General features: G+C 41.7%; 1 protein-coding gene across 5 annotated transcripts in view; it reads left to right on the forward strand.

Annotated features, from left to right (window-relative positions):
* The window catches only part of JAKMIP2 (janus kinase and microtubule interacting protein 2), a 64,250-nt gene that overhangs the window by 25,603 nt on the left and 16,675 nt on the right, over window positions 1–21,972 (forward strand). For 3 of the 5 annotated variants that reach the window (XM_074603890.1, XM_074603887.1, XM_074603888.1), the window contains exons 2-13: window positions 2,860–3,129; window positions 7,417–7,914; window positions 9,930–10,139; window positions 11,017–11,115; window positions 13,072–13,218; window positions 14,383–14,523; window positions 15,460–15,516; window positions 17,364–17,483; window positions 17,931–18,059; window positions 19,055–19,138; window positions 19,445–19,507; window positions 19,953–20,051. In XM_074603890.1, coding sequence (XP_074459991.1) covers window positions 3,001–3,129; window positions 7,417–7,914; window positions 9,930–10,139; window positions 11,017–11,115; window positions 13,072–13,218; window positions 14,383–14,523; window positions 15,460–15,516; window positions 17,364–17,483; window positions 17,931–18,059; window positions 19,055–19,138; window positions 19,445–19,507; window positions 19,953–20,051 — 1,776 coding nt within the window. In that variant the 5' untranslated portion in view covers window positions 2,860–3,000. Of the gene's footprint in view, window positions 1–359; window positions 456–2,859; window positions 3,130–7,416; window positions 7,915–9,929; window positions 10,140–11,016; window positions 11,116–13,071; window positions 13,219–14,382; window positions 14,524–15,459; window positions 15,517–17,363; window positions 17,484–17,930; window positions 18,060–19,054; window positions 19,139–19,444; window positions 19,508–19,952; window positions 20,052–21,972 lie in introns of all 5 variants that reach the window. The other 2 variants (XM_074603889.1, XM_074603891.1) reach the window with 2 other exon arrangements.

Here is a 21,972-nt window from a genome sequence, read left to right on the forward strand (position 1 = left end):
TCAGATACATGTTGTATCTGCTGTAGCGTCAGCTCTATTAAGGTATTCCAGGCCTAAATATCATTCCCCTGGCATCCTGGGAGGTACTTACTTTATTTCAATAATCAAAGAAGAGTATCACTAAAAGATGGAAGTGACCAGTGAGTGCCCTCTCACTTCTTTTTCCTCTGTGGTGCTGTGCCTTTCCTAGGCTCAGAAACACTTCGCTGTTTCTGTTAAAGCATTTTCCACTGTCAGGAATGTTTCCTGGGGCCCATCTTGCAGGTAACAGAAATCTTGCCTCAGTTTCTTTTTCTTTTCTCGATGGATGTTTTCCCCCAATCCATCCCTACCTGATTGCCTTTCTAAATTTCTCTCAGGGAAAACTGGAAAAGCCTAGCAACACTGGCGCTGTGGCTGACTGCTGACTCCGTGTCTGGGAAGGGGCAGCAGAAGTAATAACAAGAACTCCCCAGGTAAATAGCATCCAAGCTGCATTTGGGCTATATGGCCCTGGTGCATTAGTAGAAGTTTCTATTATCTGAGCTCTACAGCATATCACCGCTGCCCCTAGCATGACTTTGCATACACATGCTAAACCTGTGTTTTACATCTGGAGAGTGAAAAATATGAATGCCTGTTTGATTATCTGTTAGGGTGTAAATTACACTTTTGTAGAAGACTGAGAATGTGTTTTTTGCACATCATGCTGGATTTTCACTTTACTGTGTTCCTTTCGTAACTCAAATGTGCATGGTGTTTGACGCGGGCTTTTTTGCTGTTGTTCCAGCCTGCACTGTCTGTATGCAGCGGCTGTTTGGGTAGCACCACAGCGTTTCATCTGCAGGCTGGTGATATCTGTAACTAACTGGTTTTATTCTTTCAAGACTAAACATCTAAGGTATCTCATTCCTGAGTGAGAACATTCATCTCTTATGAAGTGCCTCTGGGAGGTTGACCCGACTGTGGCTTGCTGTGTGTCGTGGCATGTGCCTGTGACAGTCGAACTGCCCTTGGTGCTGCGTGTCAGCCGCAGTGGCTATCGAAACCGGCCAGTGGTGAGGGCAGCCCCCGCCAGTGAGAGCTGCTGCATGTGCTCAGAGGCTCTCTGCTCTCTGCTGAAGAGGCCTCCGCGCCAGAGGAGTCTCTGAAAGTGCTTCCTGCTCTCAGATGGTTGAGGATCTTAAATGACACAGCAAAGAAGCATTTGTCCTATGTAGGAGATAATATCCTGTGATTTTTTTTTTTTAATCTATTGTCCTTCCTGCTTTGCTTATGTACTGTTGTCTTTCTCAAAAGCCATCCTTTACATGGTTAACCTGGTGAAAGTGTCATCCTTTGCTCCAACCCAACAAATCTTCATGTATTAGTACTCATTTGGCATTGACAGCTAAAGATTTCTTCTTTCTTGACCATTTCTGTCCCATCTGGCCTGCGTTTTTTCCAAGCCAGCACTAAATCAGATTTGTATGTGCTGTGTCACATGGTATACAAGAAGAACAAGCCATTTTTATTACACTGCTTTCGAAAGCCCATTTTCCTGCTCAATCATCTGTATCCACAGCAGGCTCAGTGCTGGTGAAAAAGTCTTGGTGTAACTAGCATGATTAGATCCTCTGTTACCAGTATTGAATATGAGGCACTGTGGGAAATATGTATCAGATCCTGCTCTCATTTGTAGCTGCATGTATACAGTACAATGTCAAGATTTCAGAGGCATTGTAATTGGGAGCAGCGTAGGAAGCCCTGGCTGATACGGGACAGTGTTTTCAGGATAGTAGGATCAGTATGGCAAGAAGTAGTGAATCTGCTTTGTTCAGTTTACAATTACATTCTTCGCTGAGGATTCTGCTATCTTCTCAAAGGATGTGTGTCATTTCTGCAGGGTTTGCAGATGATGTAGGAATGTCAGAGTGACTGTGTGAATGTGAACATGGCACCATCTCAAACCCTGTTCAGTGCTGAGACACATGGACACAGAAATTTCTAGGGAGCTTATTAAATCCACATTTATTTTGTGGGTAGACAGAATACTTCCTTATCAGAGGCTGTCAGTCGGTGCCAATAGCCAAGACAAATGCTAAAAAAAAAACCCCAAAATCACCCCACCCACCCCCCCAAAAAAAACGCACCAAACCCCCTCTAATAGGTATATGGGACAGAGGGACACTCATGTTCTTGGTGATATGGAAAAAACCTTGGCTTCCTGATCTCCGTATCTTGCTGATGTGTATCGCTTTGTCTTAGGACAGAATTTTCCCCAAAAAATTCAGTTGATGGAAACCATTGGTGGAATTTTTTTGCATTCCCTTGGAAATGGCAAAGGGGACAATTTCTAGTCTAATACAGGCTTTTGCATATTGTTAGTTCTCTGCCTCTACTGAGACCCAGAATGCTGGTGAGGACTTTGGCACTTCCCCTCTCTTCCTTGGCAATTGTAGATGTGTTGTGGAAAGTCTCTGTGTTTGGCACAGGCTTGTGGGGGTGATCAAGGGTTGGGAAGGATAAGAGGAAGATATTGTTGGTAGATCCTTGAGACTAAAGTGCCTGCTTTGTGGTTACCTCAGACTGCAAGGCTTGGATTAAATGACCTGTCTTTTTTAGTCCTGTTCTCTCAACAGCACTAATACTTATGGTAAACAAACTGCTATCTTCATTGCACGGTGCCCCTTTCTGAGAATAGGAAAAGGGCATATATGGAATCTCCACTAGTACGCCAGACTTAAATACAGAAGTCTGATTGTGCTGGGATCTCCCTTGCAGGTTTTCAGACAAAGATTGCAGTGTTTGGAGAAGTGAGCTCTCTTGTGTTCTGTAACCATGTGAGCTGTCATGCTGCAGTGTCCACTGACAAATAATAGTATGTCTTATTTCTCACAGGGCTTCCAAAGCAGATGAGTCCAGGACCTTAAGGAATTTTGCGCAGTAGGTGCTGAACTAACTGGCACTGAATGGAACAGAAAAAGATGGCAGTCCATATTTGAAACAATTAAACAAGTGGACTCTCGCTGATAAGAAACCATGTCAAAAAAAGGACGTAGCAAGGGCGAAAAGCCTGAGGCACTGATTGTTGCCCTACAGGCTGCCAATGAGGAACTCAGGACCAAGCTAACGGACATTCAAATTGAGCTGCATCAGGAGAAATCTAAGGTGAGTGAGGGTTTGGTTTTAAATAACAGTGTCTGTGCTGAAGCAGAGAAACACATGGGAAAAATAGTATCACAGAAATCAACAGATGCAATGTAACTCTTTCCTAGAACAGTGGTCTGATTCTTTCCCCACATACAGCACTTTCTTACTGTGGATGTCCTGTTGCTTCCATGGAAAAGACTCCTTTTTACTGAGGTAAAAGTTTAAGAAGCCTCTGGTCCTCAAATGGAGCAATATGTCTTTTGCAACATCTTTGGCCATACTCCAGTTAGTGGGTTTCATCCTATCGGCTCAGTTTTTAGAAATTATGTGGTGTTGCTGTTTTCTGAATGGCTGATATTTCAGCAAGATGCCCTTATTTCAAAGTTGAGTGAAGTATTCCCTAAATGTGTTGCATGACAATCCATGTCAACCTTTGTAATCCATCTGCAGTGCAGCCAAAGTGTATTGTATGCACTAAGGTATGTATGCATTGTTTAAAGTTTGTTCAGGTACCAATAGTCTGCCAGAGTTACAGTCTCAGATATGTAAAGTTAGTCTAAAGCCAGCTGAGTATCATGCACACATGGTATAGCCACAGCCCGACAGTATAGACTGTACCTGTGGAGGTTTGAGGTGCCTCCCATATAATTTAGAAGCCTTTGGTACAAACTTAGGGCTGCAGCTTCAGCTTTTGCCTAGATCTTCTGCTGAACTTTTCACACTCATTTCCTGCATCGTCTGTGCTAGGGCAGCCCTTGCGAAACACATAATATCTCTTTACACTACTACAGCTTTTGTATTCTGTAAAAAGGTAGTGGGCTGCGTGTTATCCAAGTATAAAATACTGACCTGTTATTCTGCACCTACTCTGCCCGTGTCCTTCCTGTGTTCTATTAAAATCCTTGCAAGCAGCATCAATTTTCCTGCAGGTGATGCTGAAGTGGCTTTGCAAAGAAGTGTTCTTTATGCTCTCCACAGTGTTGCTCCCTCTTCATTTAGAGATGCTTCTAGCTGTAAGCACAACATGTCTGTGTTTTATAGTCAGAGTACAGCTTTTGTGCAATAAAACCTTACATAGTAGGTGCTGAAGTTCCCTGAACATGGGTGAGATGAAAGCAGTCATCAGGTTTAGCAGTATGTTATTCATGAGCAGTATAGATAACAAATGTCTGTTTAATAAATTCTTCTTATAGAGTGTACTGGAGGCAGTACTAACTGCAGCCAAGCATCCTCCACCAGCAGTCTGGTGACAAGCACGTTTTCAAAGAATGATGCCTAGTGATATATTGTTTTTTGAAATGGAATATAATTGAAGTCCATCAACCTGGCTTTTTGATTCCTTCACAGATAAGCATATATCCTGGGCAAATTAACCCAGAATGACTTGCCTCTAGCTTCCAAAACTGAATAACCACAAATCCTTCAGGCTCTAAGAGGTCTTCTTCATTATTTATTTCTTTTAGGGACAGATGTTCATGCCAGTATAGCAAGGTTAATCATACTGGTAATCTCAGACAACTGTTAGTCAGTATAGTGAAAGTTGGTTTGTATAATTTAGGAGAAGCTAAATGAAAACAAGAGTAGCCAGTTCTGTGCTATCTGATGTTCTGAGAATCTCTGGGGGCATTCTCCCTTCACCTACCAGTGAGATGTATAGCCGTTAATTTGTTACCTTTTAAAATAGACAAGATTTGCAAACTGCAACAAAGCAGACATCATCACTTTTTCAGACTCATTTTGCATCCTTTTCTTTCATAGATGGTTGATGACAGTCTTGGAAAGCAAAAATGTTTTTCGATTCTTTTGTTTTCCCTGCAAGCTTTGGCGTTCACATGTTGCACACAGGCAGGCTTAGTTATTCTCTTAAGGAGCTACAGGCTGGCTGCCAGAAAACTGATGGCCCGGGGAGCTTCTGTAATGCTTTCCACTATATTCTGAGTCTTGCTGCTTTTGTTATCACTGCAGCTATGGAATTCCAATGCAGAAGTTGCCAGTGCAGATTTTTGTTACTAGACATCATTTCAAGGATGGCCCAAAATAATGAGAGTTACAAGAGTAGGAAAGTCTTGAAAACAAAACCAAAAAAATCTTATCTGAAATATATTTAAATGTGCTTGAGTCACACTGGAAAGGATGGGAGTGGAACATGAACAAAACAATGAAATTGCTTGTGTGCTTCAGTACCTCTCGGGATGCCCATCCATAGGTGCTCTCGTCCATTCTTGTGACTAAATCAGACTGAGTGCTCAGGGTATTAAAGGCATTGTCGTCATGGAGTAGTGGGGGGGTAAAAAATACAGTCTCAGGAAGTAGATCACACTTCTGAATTGTTCTGCAGTTTGGATTGAGAGGAGCAGACATCATTGAAAATTTTATTTTAATCTGGAATTAAGGTTTTAGCACTCTCCTCCTTTTTCCGTAGACATAAGCAGGTTCAGATTTGACATCTTGGTACAAGCCCATTTGTAAAATGAGGTTAGAAATAGGATGCCAAACTGGGCGGTCACCCACAATGTCCAAAGGAGCTTTAAGAAAGCGTTCATCTCACAAAGGGGACAAATAAATAGGATCTTTGGACCTTTCCCGTCTCTGATAGCACTGAGTTTACTCTACCAGTGAATCCAAAGAGCATAGAAACCTCTGGGCCATTGTGGTCTTTTATTGAAGAGGTCTCTTTTCTGTTACTTCAAGTGTAATAATAACGTCTTTCCCGCAAGGCTCTCGTTCACTTTCCCATTCTTCCCATCAGAATGGTACAAGTCAGCCTAACATCTGATGACGTTTTAGTTTAATAAACTAGGCAGCCTGGAAACTAATAGCCATAAAACCAGGCATCCCAGAGCTCAGCTGGGGTTTTACTCATGCCCTGGCTGGGTCTGCATTGTGCCATTGTGGATACCCAAACTACTTTGTTGAAAGTTTAGATGTATCTTTCTATGTCATGCCAGAATGGATTACTTGCAATAATTGCACCTTGTTTTGCAGTGTGTTCAGCTCCCTTTTTAATGAACAGGAAGAGAGGTGTTACAGGAAAGAAAGAGGGCATCAGGCTCATTTTTAGTCATGAGTATTCAAAATCAAGGATGAACCTAGAATGAAAAAGGAGTGAAGGCAAACCAAAAATCTGTCCTAAGGACTTGGGAGTTGAGGAGCAAAGGTTATGTATGCCTTTCTTCTCAGAAGTGATGTATGTAGTAAAGGCATTATGCTTTCAAACTCTTCTAATGGCTTATTTTGGGAAAGGTATGTCTGAAATAAGATGGGGATAGCAGGGAAGGAAAAAAACAAGTCAGTCAGCTCTGCATATAGCCAATAGCACTTTCTGCCTTCACTAAATCGTCTCCAAGTAATCAATTAGGCCTGTAGGCTAGACCACCAGTGTCTCTTGGAGGGCTTTCAGATGACCTACTACTATGCTTATTCATATCGATGTTTTTTCCCCCTGTTTTTTGTTCTGAAAAGTTTGCTCACTCTTTGTGGCATTTATTAAAAAAGGAATTAACAAGAAGGTTCTTACAATCTTTGAAACCACATGCTTTTTCACTGTAAATAACAAACCTGCAGAGTTTGCTTTGAACTGAAACTATTCCTTATCCGTTGCTTTCCTTTGGTGTAGGTCACAAGGGTTTCTGTTGTGGAATTGCTCAGGGGTATGAAGTTGCACCTAGAGGTGTATTAGTGTGAGTGTACCGAGGACTGGTGGGTTGCTCTGTAACTTTGATTCCAAAGCTATGGACAAAGAACTCCTAAAACTGTTAATGAAGAGTAGCAAAGGACGTGTTTTAAGTAAAGCCAGCTGTTCTGTAAACATAATAACCAGTAGAGCATGCTTTTCTGTAGGTATGTGTCTAAGAAGTGACTACAAATGTCTGTTAAAGCTCTCTGTATGGGTAAGAACATCTGTAAAAGATGAAAAGTTTACTGGACTTTCAGACTTGTACCTTACTTCAGCTGTGATTATGTAGAGGAAAACACTTTTCCCTCATCTGATTGACTGCCCGTGGTCATGAAAGTTGTAGGAACCTTGCTATTTCTGAGCCCTCTAATTTTCTATTGAAAGCACGTGTAGTGTCACTGCGTGAGGCAAAATACCTGGAGAAGACAGGGTTGTTTTGTCTTGAGTAAAGACTGCAAAATCTATGTGAACGCCCCAGAAGGTGGTTCATATTTTGTTGTAGGAGGGTGGAGGATCATCTAGGGTCTGCAGCAGGGTCTTCCTCAATTTAACATGGCTATGTGTCTAGGTGGGCTTGTTTTGATAACATTATGTTGGTAGCAGGTGACTTTCATTTTATCTCAATGTAGGTTGCTAAACTCGAAAGGGAGAAGACTCAAGAAACTAAGCGTATCCGCGAGGTGGAGCAGCGCAAGCAGACTGTGCAGATCACAGAGCTAAAAGCCAAACTCCATGAAGAGAAAATGAAGGAGCTGCAGGCTGTGCGAGAGAACCTCATCAAACAACATGAGCAGGAGATGACGCGGATGGTGAAAGTCCGAGACAGTGAAATCCAGCGCCTCAAGTCAGCGCTGTGTGCTCTGCGGGATGGGAGCAGCGATAAAGTAAGGACAGCGCTGACTATTGAGGCTCGTGAAGAGGCCAGAAAACAGTTCGATTCCGAGCGCCTTAAGCTTCTGCAGGAAATTACTGAACTGAAGTCTGCCAAAAAGCAGGTAGATGAGGCCCTTAACAATATGATCCAAGCAGATAAGATCAAGGCGGGGGATCTTCGGAGTGAGCATCAGTCCCACCAGGAAGCCATTTCCAAGATCAAATGGGAGAGTGAAAGGGATATTCGCCGCCTGGTCAGTAACCGAAACTGTTCACGTGTTCTCTTATGGTGTAGTGAATTTCCCTCTTGTGCCTCTTAGCTTTTGTGAATAACAGAACTCTGCAATGTGCCTTGGTTGGCAAAAGTGTTAAAAACTTCTCATTGTCATTTCTCAGCAGTCAATAGGTCATGGTGAGTCAGCTAGAGCAACCACTGTGGTAGCAGCTAACACCTTAAAGTAAGAGAGTGATTGGCCTAGTCCGTAAGGATTTGGCTTGCTGAGGTGGTAATATGTGTACGATGCAAAGTGTTAGAGAAAGAGTGTTTGCATCTGCACTTGCAGTTTGTTAGTTTGTCTGGCCCTTGCAATGGTATCCTGTGGGCATTAAACCATGGCAGGAGGGGAGGTCTCTTTTGGTTTGGTCTTGGCATAGCCTTCGGTAATTACTGGGGAAAGTGAATAAAATGAGGCCCACATCTGCAGTGGTGCAAGTTGCCATGTTTCCCGATCGTCTGGGGAGCTGGACCTGCTTGCAATGGTGGAAAGTTTGGCTTGAAAGCTGGAATTCAGGATTTGACAGGTAAGTAAAAGAAATGATAATTTAAACTGTCAAGAATTATTTAGAATTATTTTTTATTTATTTTTTTAATTATTATTACTTCCCCCCTCCCCCCCTGAGTCTTTGTACTGGAGGTATATTCTTGTGTTGCCAAAATGCTCGATAATGTAGTACAATCTAGTAGGGGTGGATTCTTCATATCTGCCGTCTGAATTTTGACCCTTCTTGTTACTGATCCCCATTTGCAGTTCTGTTTAGCCATTAGGATAAATTACTTTTTTTTTTTTTCCCCATCTGAAACTGGGGATCTGTTTTCACGGTTTTAATATAAAAAGGAACTGGAGTGAAATTCAGGATAAAACTGAGTAACATTAAGATCAACTCAGGTTCCACCTGTGTATCGTATGATTTTATCTTTAGCAACTGATGAAGGGCTTTTTGAAAGCTATTTACTTCCAAAGAACATTGAACAAGTCCAGAATTATTTTTATCTGAAACACAAGTGGTTTCCAAATCCATTGTATTGCTATCAGAGTGGAGGAAGTTACATCAAAGTGACATCTAGTTAATGGAGATCAGAATCTAGCCTGACTCATTTGAAAAATACTTTGGGGAGGATTTCAGCAAGCCTAGAAAGCTGCAAGACCAGAAAGTATCTTTGGCAGCTTCAGACAAAATTTAGCATAGATAGCATTTTTGTTTTCAGACAATGATTCAGATTGTTCCCAGATAATAGTACTTTTATTTTGCCAGAGTGATTTGCAAATTCTGGTTCACCAAATTTTCTAGAGCTTGATGGCGTTAGCAGCTTTTGTACCCATTTTCATGGTTGCAGGGCTTGTATGGGCTGATCTTATTCTAAGTTTTAGTCTAAAATTTTCCTCTCAGCCATCATTCTTAAAGTTGCTGTGCGGTGAAGTAAGAGGCACTTCGTTTTGTCTTGGATAGTCCTGGGATATTAGGCAGAAATGAAGTAACAATAAAATGAATGGCCTTGAGACTGCACTCAGCAGAAGATTAATAACGCAGCAATCAGCTTTAAGAAATACTGCTCTGCACAGATCTGTTTGTGAGGATCGGACCGTAACCTCTACTGTCTCAGCTATGTAGCTCCACTTACATGAGCAGGAGCTAGTCTAAACTTCTTTGGGTTTGTCAGAGTTTATACTTATTTTTCATCAGTATACATAACTGACCAAAATGCAATGTGAAAACCTGAACTCTTCATCTAGTTATCCATTAACACCTCGCACCATGCTCAGTTCCTGGGCTTTGCTCTGTGAGGCTGGTGAATCTGCTACTGTGCCAATGTACGGTTATGGCCAAAGCCTCAAAGCGTATTGTTTTCCAAGCCTGGTGCAGTATGATACGGCAGATTTAAGGGGTGAACACTGCTATTAAGTAAATAATATACTACTAGATTGGAGAAGGCTAAAATGCTGTTGCCTTTACACAGTAATATTGTTGTTCTGGTGTTTCTCTCATTCAGATGGACGAGATCAAAGCTAAAGACAGGATCATATTTTCCTTGGAGAAAGAACTGGAGACACAAACAGGCTACGTGCAGAAGCTGCAGCTGCAGAAGGAAGCTCTGGATGAACAGCTCTTCTTGGTGAAGGAGGCAGAGTGTAACATGAGTAGTCCCAAGAGAGAGATCCCAGGAAGGGCTGGAGATGGTTCGGAGCACTGCAGCAGCCCAGTACGCAGGTTTTACTGGCCCCCTGCAAAAAGAAACATGGCTTTGTTTCTTTTGCTTAAATATTTTCTCAGGCCCTGAGAAAACATTCTTATTTACTACAGAGAAGTTATGTCCATAGATTCTTCAGAGAGAATGCTAGTGGGACAAAGCTTTGTAAGGCTGTTTCCTCAGTTGCTCTATTTACAAACATAAAACATCTTAAATAATTAGTGCCTCTTTTAAAGAATCATTCCATGAACATAACTACCTGGATAGGGTGCATCCTCAAAAACAGATTGAGTTGGGAGGATGAGCAGGGAGAAGGCTGCTGGGGGTGGGTCCGGGACTTTTAGGGGATCCTCCTCTTTCTCTGTCTTATTCTTTATATACATGACCCTTACTGTCATTCACAAAGCATGCAGTCACTGGTTGTGTGACTAAATATGATGTTTACATAACAAGTGTGTGTGTATATACACATATTTACATATATACAAATGAGGAATAATAAAGCAAATGCAATTGAATACTGAAAGGGATGTCCTTCCTTTTTCACGTGACATAGTGGCTCAGCATATAGAAGCAATGTATAGGAAAAGGCAATAAAAATTAGAATATTTTAGCTTTTTGCTTTTTCTTCCCCGTCATAAAAAAAATTGTTTTCTCGTTATTTTTTTAAACAGATGAAAATTTTTAATCAAGGTATCCCCCAAACCAGATACTTTCTTCCAAATATATATATATATTTGGCAGCATGTTCAATACTGTAAAAATCCATAAGTATAACTTGTTGATGGTGACAGCTTAAGTTGACTGGTGTGGGTTTTTGAGGATTCTTTTCCCAATCATGTATTTTGAAAAGAATCAGTAACTGTATTATGTTGTTGTCAATGAACAGGACTTGCGCAGAAACCAGAAGAGGATAGCAGAGCTGAATGCCACAATACGGAAGCTAGAAGACAGGAACACGTTGCTTGTTGATGAACGAAATGAACTGGTGCGTGAGCTTTGCACTAACGGACAGAGGAGGTCGGAAGCTGTAGGGAAAGGCATAAAGAGGAGGATCCAAGGATGATAGCCAGAGATGAATATGCCTTTTCCATCCATCAGGCTAGTCACTCAGGAGGCTGAGGATGATTTTTTTTATCCTAGAATTAAACAGTAATTTAATTGAAGTAACATGAGTACAAAATCACAACAGAAGTTGAGACAGAAGGGCTTGTAGGTTTCTGTATGAATGCTTATGTTCCCTCCTTGACCTTTTGAGTGTACAGCAGTGTATGGTGAGACTTATCTTGTAAATGAAGTGATGCCTGTAGTCCAGTATTTGACCAAGTTGAGAATAGTTAAGTATTGTATCTAGGGAGAATGGACAACAGTGAATCGATCCCTTTACCTGACTTACTCCTAGGCAGTGATATACCTGTGTGTTGAAGACTGCACTCTGGCTTTTTAACCTCTCCATATTTCTACTTCTGTGATTAAGGATGAGGATGGTGAAATTCAACTCTTGATTTTTTTTTTCATTATTTTTTTTTTTTTATTCCTAGGAGCTAGGAGTCCTAATACACTCCTTGCATATCAGTTTAGCTGGCTTGCATCTCATCAATGTTCTTAATGCATTATTTGCAAAATAGTATCGTATCAAGATTGCAAATTACAAATATGTTCATGTGTCTCTCTCCAGTTATGAAAAGCTCTCAACCCACAAATTTCTGGGCTGCTGAATAGCTTGGAGTCTGATGAGTCAGCTTGATTAACTGTTGCATGTCATTAAATATTCAGCCTATTTTTTTCACAAGGAAAAAAAATAAATTTAAAAGGTGTCTAAGCTGTATCTTGCACAATGGGACTACAGTGAACACATTTTGTTAAATGTGACCAGGAGTACTGCTGGAAATACCATACACTTTAAGATACATTCACACTAGCAACAACTGACTTCATTCTTGGGGGAGGACAAGTGGGTTTTTTTGCCCACAACAGTGCTGATCAAAGGTGTAACCGCTTCCTAGCTGCCCCCAGCTTTTCTGTTAGCAGAAGGGATATTCAGGTACTTGTTAACCTGCCTCAGACACAATCACTGGGTTAGTTTAGCCTAGTAAGATGATGTGATGATGTAAGCAAATGTGGTTAACTGTCTTTAATAGCTACAGAAAACTCTTGCAGTCCTTTCCTCAGCAGAACTGCAAGGGGCAGGAACCATGTGACGAACAGTAATACAAAACCGGGACAGTGCCTTTGTTAGACAGATCATCTGAGCACAAAGATGATCTTTCCACAGCTGCATGCCATCTTCCTTGTCCGCCCGTAGAAAAAGAAATTATATCTATAAAACACTCAGTATTACTGGATGGAACTAATTTTTCATAGGGAGAGATTTTGGTTAAAACTCTAGTTGTACCAATAGTGGAACTTCCAAGCATGCCCTAAGATACGTTCCTATCTTACAGGATTTGTTTTTTAAATGTTACATGATATGTTGACTAAAACAAAGTTCATTGTGCACTTGCACAAGTATTTCACCGTGTGGCATTAAAAACCAGACTTAGAACTATGTTCTTATTGTTGTGATCCAGATTGAGTAGGTACCTGTGCAAATCTGTCTGTTAGTAAGAAAATCAGTGGGTTCCTTCCAGATAAAGCACAGGTCATTTTGGACTTCTGTAGCACTTTGCAGTTGCCTGATTCTGGGTTGCTTCATCTCTCTGTCTGAGTTTTCTCCATAGATAAAGCCAGCTTTTGGAAATGGATATCCAGAACTATGCTTTGAGATGTATAGATAAAGTAAGTTATGGAAGCTGTAAGCATCAGTTCCATTAGATCACTTTGTCTGGCATTTTACTGGGACAGTAGCCCAATATGGAAGTAACAAAATAGTTCTAACAAAGGATGGAGAAAAATATCTTTTATTTAGATTATTTACAATTATTAATTGCTATTATCAATCTAGTTGAAGCGTGTCCGAGAAGCTGAGAAACAATGTAAACCTCTTCTGGAAAAGAACAAGTGCCTCACGAAGAGAAATGATGAACTTATGCAGTCTTTGCAGCGCATGGAAGATAAATTCAAAGCAGTCACTAAAGAAAATATAGAAATGGTTGGTACTGAAGAGCAAAATGAGGATTACTGTATCATCTATGTCTGTTATGGTGGCCACATCTGCATAGTGTATGCATATATATACATAGAGAAAATGTGTTGTATACTGTGTGTAATACTGTTGATAAGATATAGGCATGCTTCGATCTGTATATAATAGACTTACATACTATAACATTGTGTATTATGCATACACATGCAATATATTTAAGTGAATGCATAATCACAGTTTTTAATACTATCCCCAAAATTAGAATATTGAGTTTTAATTGTTTAAAAAAAAAGAAAGAAAACAAAAATAGTATAATTGAGTCATATCCCACTGTGTTATTTTGCATCTGGCATTCAAAAAGGAAGCTGCTAAGAGTGATGTTTTCAGCCAGCGTGATGTTCATCTTTGAATGTGCATGTTCTTGTTAGAGCTGATGATGGCAAAGAAAAGTTCTCGTCTGCCACTGAGCACATACAATCTTTCCATAAAAGATATGCATGGTAGATGGATATGGGAAAGGGAGAATGGTGGTGTAATAAATTTGGCTAGGGTTATAAATTTCAAGTATCAGGGCTATATGAAGCGGGGTCGAAGCAGTTAATGTCTGTATATCCTTCAAATGGAATTGCCCTGAGTATCAGTCAGAATCCAGTCCCTGCACATGGACTGATGTTGCTTTGGCATTAATGAAAAAAGGAGGTGTAAACAGATGTAAACTGGCAGGCTGAGACGACTTCCCCCGCTAAGCGTGTTTGTGTGTCTTGTCTCTGCCTTCATCTTGAGCTGGCTGATGCAGCTTTCCTGCTGATTAGGATGAGATGATCAGATTCACTTTCTTGTCTTATAGAAAAAAGACTTTAGTGTTACAAGGTTAATCCGCTTTAAGACTCTGCAGTTCACCCATGCCCAGAAGACAGATAAACTTATCGCAGGTGTCACAGGTCAGAATCCTTCTTCCACAGCTGTGGTAGGACAGATCACAGCCCCTTGGGCTCTCCCACAGCAAAGAGAAGGGATGTGGGAATCTGCATGGATTAGCCATCAGTGGAAGTGTATTTAAAAGGCTGTACAGTTTAAATGAAAGATAATGTCTAATTTTTAACTGAAAGGTGGTCTTTTTGCCTTTTAATTGCAGGATCTTATTTTATGTGTTTCTTCTTCTTACCACAGAGAGAAAAAATGACATCACATCCTCCTCTAAAGAAATTAAGATCTCTCAACGACCTGGATCAGGCTAATGAGGAACAAGAAACTGAATTCTTGAAGCTTCAGGTCATAGAACAACAGAACATAATTGATGAGTTAACAAGGGTATGTCCAGAGCACCAGGAAATTAGGAATGATTCCTGTGTACAGTTCACCACTGATAATATTTTTTCTTATAACTAACGGTCTGAGGGTTAATATCTTATCTTACTTTTAACACCTGCAGATTTTTAGATGGAGGTATGCATGTGTATGGTTTAACTGAATTACTAGGGGGGCAGCAGGCCCTACAACTCAGAAGTACAACTCTTGTATGTGAGTTGAGCTCTACAAGTGAATGCAGATTAAGAACCACAGAGCTTGGGAAGATACTATGTGTTCGGAAGGCAGGGTGGTGCCAAGCTGTTTTATCATTATAACTAAGCTACCATTAAAAAATTTCCTTAACAAGAGGCAGGCACACAGTGCGATTATCGTGTGCTGGAAAAGCGTGTGCTGCTAGACCATGGTTCACTAGATCTTCTGTCATTTAGTTCTGACAATGCCTTTTTCAGCTGACTTTGCGTTATGATCTTGAGGGGAAGGAAAAAGAGACTGCAAAGCAGGCTGTTGCCTCTTCTAAGACATCATTGCTAGAAGTGGTGAGATCAACACTACCATCATCTAATTTGAGACAGAGGCAGCCTCTCCTCTGCAGGAAGGCAGACAGCCCCTCGTTCAAAGCCCAAACCAGTCCCCTGCAACAGGCCTCCCAGTGATTTTAACAGGAAATCCATCAGCGCCTGTTGTTTGACAGCCTGTCAAGGCAACTGCACAACAAGGGTGGTTTTTTTTTCAGATATCCCATCTTCCCTTCTTCAAGTGGTTTTCAACTGACACGTACAGGTTTGGATATGAATCCTCCCACCTGGAATCAGATTCCTGTTTGAACATATGAACAGAGAGTCAGCAGAAGCCCAATGATTGATTTCCTTTATAGATTTGGCCTTCTACAGCTGTAAGCAAGAGAAGAGAGTATAACTTTTTAATCTTATTTTCCAGGACAGGGAGAAACTTATTCGTCGCAGGAAGCATAAAAGAAGCTCAAAGCCAATTAAGGTAAGAGGAAAAATTGTTCTGAGCTTATAAAAATACTATTAGGCTCTGCAAGAAAACACACTCTAGCAATCTGATTAAAGAGAGCTTTGTGGATTATAACAATCTGCTTTAGTGATCCGGTTTATAAACACCTTAGTTACTTTGGGAGAGCTTTTTAAGTCCACTTTGAAATTCAGTTAAGGGTGTGTACCTATTTTATTTTCAGCAAAATGGGGATGTTTTTCCCTCTGCTCCAAAATAGTAATCTCCCTTCCATCTGGTTTCTATAATATTGGTCTCAAGGTATATTATGCTGAGATGTATTTACATTTCCAGACACCTTCCCATCTATCTCTGCTATCTATTTTTCACAGCACACACGGGCTAAACCAAAATCCTTGTGCATCGTTATTCTTCAAGAGGAAGTTTCTGCCTGAGAAATTGAGTGTCATTCTCTCCTGCTCAGTTCCACAGGCATTTGGCTACCCTGTGTATTACCCTGAACTGGGTCAAGTCCAAAGCTGGTATAATGTACAACAATTTTAGAGCTGAGTAGTCAGTAGTGGTTCAACTAGCTCCTTTATCAGCTAGATGTGAAGAATGACTTTGCAACAGCCACATGCCAACTCCAGAAAGCGGAAATACTGTGTAGGAAACAGAGTTTGGTGTCTCTTTTTCCTCCAAAGACACCCCTTAGCACATCATCCATATTCTGTGCAAGTAATGCAATGCTCTCCTACACACAGAGAATTTCAGACCAGTAAATCCTCGATGTGTCATTGCATTGTTTCTATATGGGTTTTGAAGCAATACAGAGCAGACACAATTGGGAGACAAGGTCTAAAAAGTATTTTCATCAGTCAAATTTATTTCTAAGCCAGAGATCGTAACATGGGAGAATATGGCTATTGTCTTCACTTGGAAAAATATGAACAAAAAAAGATAATATATGCAAAAGGTTATTGGCATCTTTGGTACATGCTTTTTGTGTGATTCGAATTCCAGGTTTAGAAGATCGTAACCTGTCAGCAACAGTGAAAAATGTTGCAAAGCAGAAGCGTATCTTAAATGCTCGTCAATCAGTTTGTCTGCAGAATTATTCATAAACCAAATATTTAAATGCTGAAATCTGTACTGTGAAACCAAGCCTGCAAGGTCAAACATCCATACCTTCATAGATGACATGACTCACAGCTTTCATTTGATTTAATTCAGTTACTGAGATTGGAGATAGTGAGCTGTCAGACATACAACCAAACTGTGTAGTGTGAGCAGTCTCTTGCAACATGTGGCAGTTACTGTAGTACTGGAGAGATGGATGAGATAAAAATTCCTTCACGCTAGTTTTGTATTAGCATAACTTTCGCTCACTTACTCCAACAGCAATATCAGTGAGAGAAGCACTGAGGTATTAAAAATATCAGCAGCATCTGAGAGAGAAGGAGAGTTCCTTATTCTGCACACACTGCCATCTCTGAATGGTGTTATCTTTGCACACCAGTCTGTATGTTGATAGATGTCTTCTGAACAGCTTTGGGGTTAAGGAACAATTCTTCTGCCTTCCTGCAAGGGCAGAGACTTCTCTTCTAGCATGTAGCTGCTCCCATTATGTTTTCCAAGTTTTAGACTGAGCCAGATCCTCAGCTTAGAAAAAATTATCGGCAAACTCATTCTCCACCAGCACAAGACCTAATCGTCAATATGTTTCCCTTTGGGTTTGTTTGGAGGTGGTAATTGTAGGCGTAGCCCATTGTTCTTTTTTTGTGTCTTGCTTTAAGTAACAAGCAATGTGATTTTGAAATAACCTCCCCCCACATCAGAAACTAATGCTACCTGGAGATTCAGAAATCATGTTTTCCCTTCTTTAGAGGCACGTGGTGGATACAGTTTTTGGGTACGATGATGATTCCATGGATTCTGAAACATCCTCTGTGGCCTCATATAGAACAGACAGAACACCAGCAACCCCAGATGATGATCTGGATGAGGTAAGATCAGACTCTTTCCATAGGGAAGGACAAGTTTTCAAGAGATTTTTACCTCCAAAACACAAGTGGCCAGGCTCTCAAAACCACTTAGGTTTTTATAGTGCGTATTGAGTGATAAGTTCTTCTTTAAGTTTGGCCTCAATTTTGATTACCGATATACTGAAATGCCAAGAGGTTCTTTAAAAATATAGTCCATGACTTCATTGTAATCTGAGATTACTTTTTTCCTCTCTCCCTTCAAGGAAATAAACCTATCGCATTTTTTTTTAGCTTAAAGACATACAAACGCTGTATAAATTCCACATTCTTATTACTTCATGTCACAGCAAGCTCACCAAAAAACCAAGACCTGTAAACTAACTATTGTGCTTAAGAAATCACACTTGCATTCTTTGCTTTGGCAGTGCTCTACTCTGGTGCTTAGACATGTCCTTTCTTATCCTTCAGGGTTTAGCAGCGGAAGAATCAGAGCTGCGGTTTCGGCAGCTGACAAAGGAGTACCAGGCCCTGCAGAGAGCGTATGCACTGCTGCAAGAGCAGACAGGAGGCATCATAGATGCTGAAAGAGAAGCCAAGGTCAGTATTTGAGAGTAAAAGCATTTCATTGCTACCAGGACAAACCCCTCAAAGTGACATACAAGGGAGTGGAGTTACATACAACATTCATACAACTGAGAGATGTCTGTTTCACTCATTTGCTAAGTACATTTAAAGAGAGGGGCAATTAAATTGACACAATCACTCAGTTTAGAAGGAGTTGTCCTCCACCTGAACCTGAAAACTCTGCAGTTAGGCAGGCATAGCAAAGCAGGCAGTTCTGCAGTTTGGCACAGAATCACAAGGGTTTCTCATCTTTTGCCCAGGTGTGAAGGGGTTGGGTTTTAAAGGTAAATGGAGGCCTGTGGCTTTTCACAAAGCACACATTGCACCAACTTTAGGAATATTCACCTGAATGTTTCTAATGGAGAAATACAAATTACATTCAGATTTGAATGTGATGCAGGCTACAGTAAACCTTCCAAGGCTAAAAATGTTGTCCCTCTAATAAAATCATGGAACGTTCATGTTGGAAGGGACCTTAAGTGGTCTCTAGCCCAAACTCCTGCTGAAAGCAGTGTCAGCTGTGAGGTCACACCAGCTTGTTCAGCACTTTGTTGAGTCTGCTCTTTAAGATGCCCCAGGCAGTTATCCTTGCTTCTTTCCTACTACCTTTTGCTACTCTCATCTACTAAGCGCTTTTCTTCAATTCAGGGACTGTCCCTTACTAGGGTCTTTGAGCATAGCCTGTCATCCCAAATACCCGAGCTTGTGTTTCGCTACTCTAATGCAGTACATGGTAATAGTAGGCTTGGGTGGGGAGAGGGGACTCATCTACCACTCTGTTCCCTTGTGTCATCTGTATGCCAGTCTGAGGGGTGGCAAAAAACATCGCTGAGCCAGAATCTTTGTAACGGTTACTCACTCAGTGTAAGCAACAGCATAAACCCAGACTCTGCGGTGTTTGGTTTCCTTTTAGTACCAGTCACATTGCTGGTTTTGTTACTGTTTAATGCTGTGCATGACTTCAACAGGCTCAGGAGCAGCTCCAAGCTGAAGTCCAGAGGTATAAAGCCAAAATAGAAGATCTGGAGAAAACTTTGGCACAGAAAGGGCAGGTGAGCACTTGTGTATTTTCTTTTCCTGTTTTGGATCTTGCCTGCTCTGCTTACAAAATACCTGGTACAATTTCAGTATAGTCTTCCATGAGATGTAATGTTGCTGTTCAGTAAACGGGCAGGTCTACCGAGTTCAGAAGCCTTGCTACAGCTTGGTAGCCTAATATGTTGTTATTCTGTAAATGACAGTTTGTTCCTGTAGGATTTTAAAGCCTGAATATTGTGGCTCCAATTTTCAATAAACATGCCCAACATCATGGAGGTGATTACATGATTATTCTGTAATAGTACTGCTTCATCCAACAGGACTCGCACTGGGTGGAAGACAAACAGCTTTTCATTAAGAGGAACCAAGAGCTTTTAGACAAGGTATGCTCCCAAGTTTTGTGTGCTCACTCTGAAGGGTAATCTGGATCCTACAATACATTTTCTAGAGTCCTCCAACAATGATGTCTCCACATCCCTCCACAGACAACCTATTCCAGTGCTTTACCATGAGAGCAGTGTGTTTAATAGTTAATTCAGACTAATGTAGTAGCTAACCTGACACCTCTGTGTAATTAACTTCCCCACTGATCTTCACTAGGATGGGATTCTTTTAGGAAAACCTGCAGACTAAGCATTTTATGATGTTTAGGAATTTGATGAGCAGTTCACCTGTAAACTAAAGACTCACTGAGGTAAAACAGCAGGTAGTGAATCATCTCTAGAGTTTGGATTTTGCACTCCCTATGCTACCTCAACTACTGCTCACCAAATATTCAATGTTTCTTGTAACAGTCACACAGATCCTGAATTTACATATTTCTATTAGATAGAGAAACTGGAAGCAGAAAACCACCGTCTGCAACAGGAGCTGCAGGATGCTCGAGACCAGAATGAGCTGCTGGAGTTCCGCAACCTTGAGCTGGAGGTGATGGATGAGCTCGTTACAGTAGAGCTGGTAGCAAATTAAACTAGTGTGCTTGCACCTGGACACCAACTCTAATCAAGTGTCTACAACAGCATTGTCATGATATAACAGAGTAACAAATCAGGCCAGCATTTTTAATTGTGAGCTGAGGTATGTCAGCTCTAATATCCTGGAAATAGTAAGCTCCATACTTGACTGGTTCACCTCTGTCTGAGCTAGGTGTCCAGTGTGCATAGGTAAGCTTAGCTGATGAATGTCAGCACAGCTTTTTGCTACCACACCTGCGGATGTGGGTTTTCTAGTACTTTGGAGGAGTCTGTTGTCAGTGTGCTTTGTTCTTACTGCTGGCCTGGAGTCTAGTAAAATCAACAGAAGTTAATTATATTTAAATTAAATAACCAAGGCTTAAACTCCATTCACATGTACTTTGCTCAGGGCTGCATCCTGGTTCACAGCTAAGATCTCTTCTGAGAGTAGGCATCCAGGGGTTTTTTTTGGGTTGGTTGGTTTGGTTTTTTCATGAACCTGAGCAGGTCTTGGAGGAGAAAGAAACATTGAGTATACTTTTATCTCTAATAGCTGCAGAGTAGAGTGTTCCTATAAGAAGTCAGAGGTGCAGGTACAGTTCCCTCTTCAGGGCCTTCAAAGCCCTGTTTTTCCCTGTGAAAATCTTATTGCTAATCTATCAACTATACTGGCTTTGTTCTTTTCCCCTCTTTCAGCAAGGGTGATGAGACAAGAGTTCAAGTTTCATTGAGAGTGCTGCTGTGAGAAGTGCACCTCTCTAGCCCTGTGCTTGAAGGACTGGAACTGTTTGAAGCTTAAGTCAGCAATGATCGATGAAATTGCATAAGCAGTTGTAAGAGAAAGTATCAGACCCAGGGCTGTTGTCTTCCAGTACCATACCTATGGCGTACACACCTACCCCTCTGACCCAGAAAATCTTGAATTCTTTCCCCTGTGGGGCCTTGGCTGTGAGAGGAGAGGGAGCCATCCTGCCCAAACTGATCTCTACTGGCTGGTCAGAGTACTCCTCGTTGCAGAGGAGAAAGGTGCACATAGAATCACAGGGTTGGAAGGGGCCTCTGGAGATCATCTCGTCCAACTCCCCTGCCAGAGCAGGGTCACCCAGAGCAGGTTGCACAGGAACGCGTCCAGGCGGGTTTTGAATGTCTCCAGAGACGGAGACTCCACCACCTATTTGGCCAGTCTGTTGGCCAAATATTTTGGCCCAGCCACCCTCAAAGTAAAGAAGTTCCTCCTCATGTTTAGGTGGAACTTCCTATGCTCAAGTTTGTGCCCGTTACCTCTTGTCCTGTCGCTGGGCACCACTGAAAAGAGCCTGGCCCCATCCTCCTGACACCCACCCTTTAAGTATTTATAAGTATTGATAAGATCCCCCCTCAGCTGTCTTTTTTCCAGACTGAAGAGACCCAAATCCCTCAGCCTTTCTTCACAAGGGAGGTGTTCCAGTCCCCTCAGCATCTTGGTAGCCCTTTGCTGCACCCTCTCCAGCAGTTCCCTGTCCTTCTGGAACCGGGGAGCCTAGAACTGGACACAGTACTCCAGGTGCGGCCTCACCAAGGCAGAGCAGAGGGGGAGGATGACCTCCCTTGACCTGTTGGCCACACTCTTCTTGATGCACCCCAGGATGCCATTGGCCTTCTTGGCCACGAGGGCACATTGCTGGCTCATGGTCATCCTGTTGTCCACCAGGACTCCCAGGTCTCTTTCCACCGAGCCGCTCTCCAGCAGGTCAGCCCCAACCTGTCCTGGTGCATGGGGTTATTCCTGCCCAGGTGCAGCAGCCTACACTTGCCCTTGTTGAATTTCATAAGGTTCCTCTCTGCCCAAATCTCCAAGCTGTCCAGGTCTCTCTGTGTGGTGGCACAGCCTTACAGTGTGTCAGCCACCCCCCCCA

Source organism: Larus michahellis, chromosome 11 (assembly GCF_964199755.1).
Source record: "Larus michahellis chromosome 11, bLarMic1.1, whole genome shotgun sequence".
NCBI lineage: Eukaryota > Metazoa > Chordata > Aves > Charadriiformes > Laridae > Larus > Larus michahellis.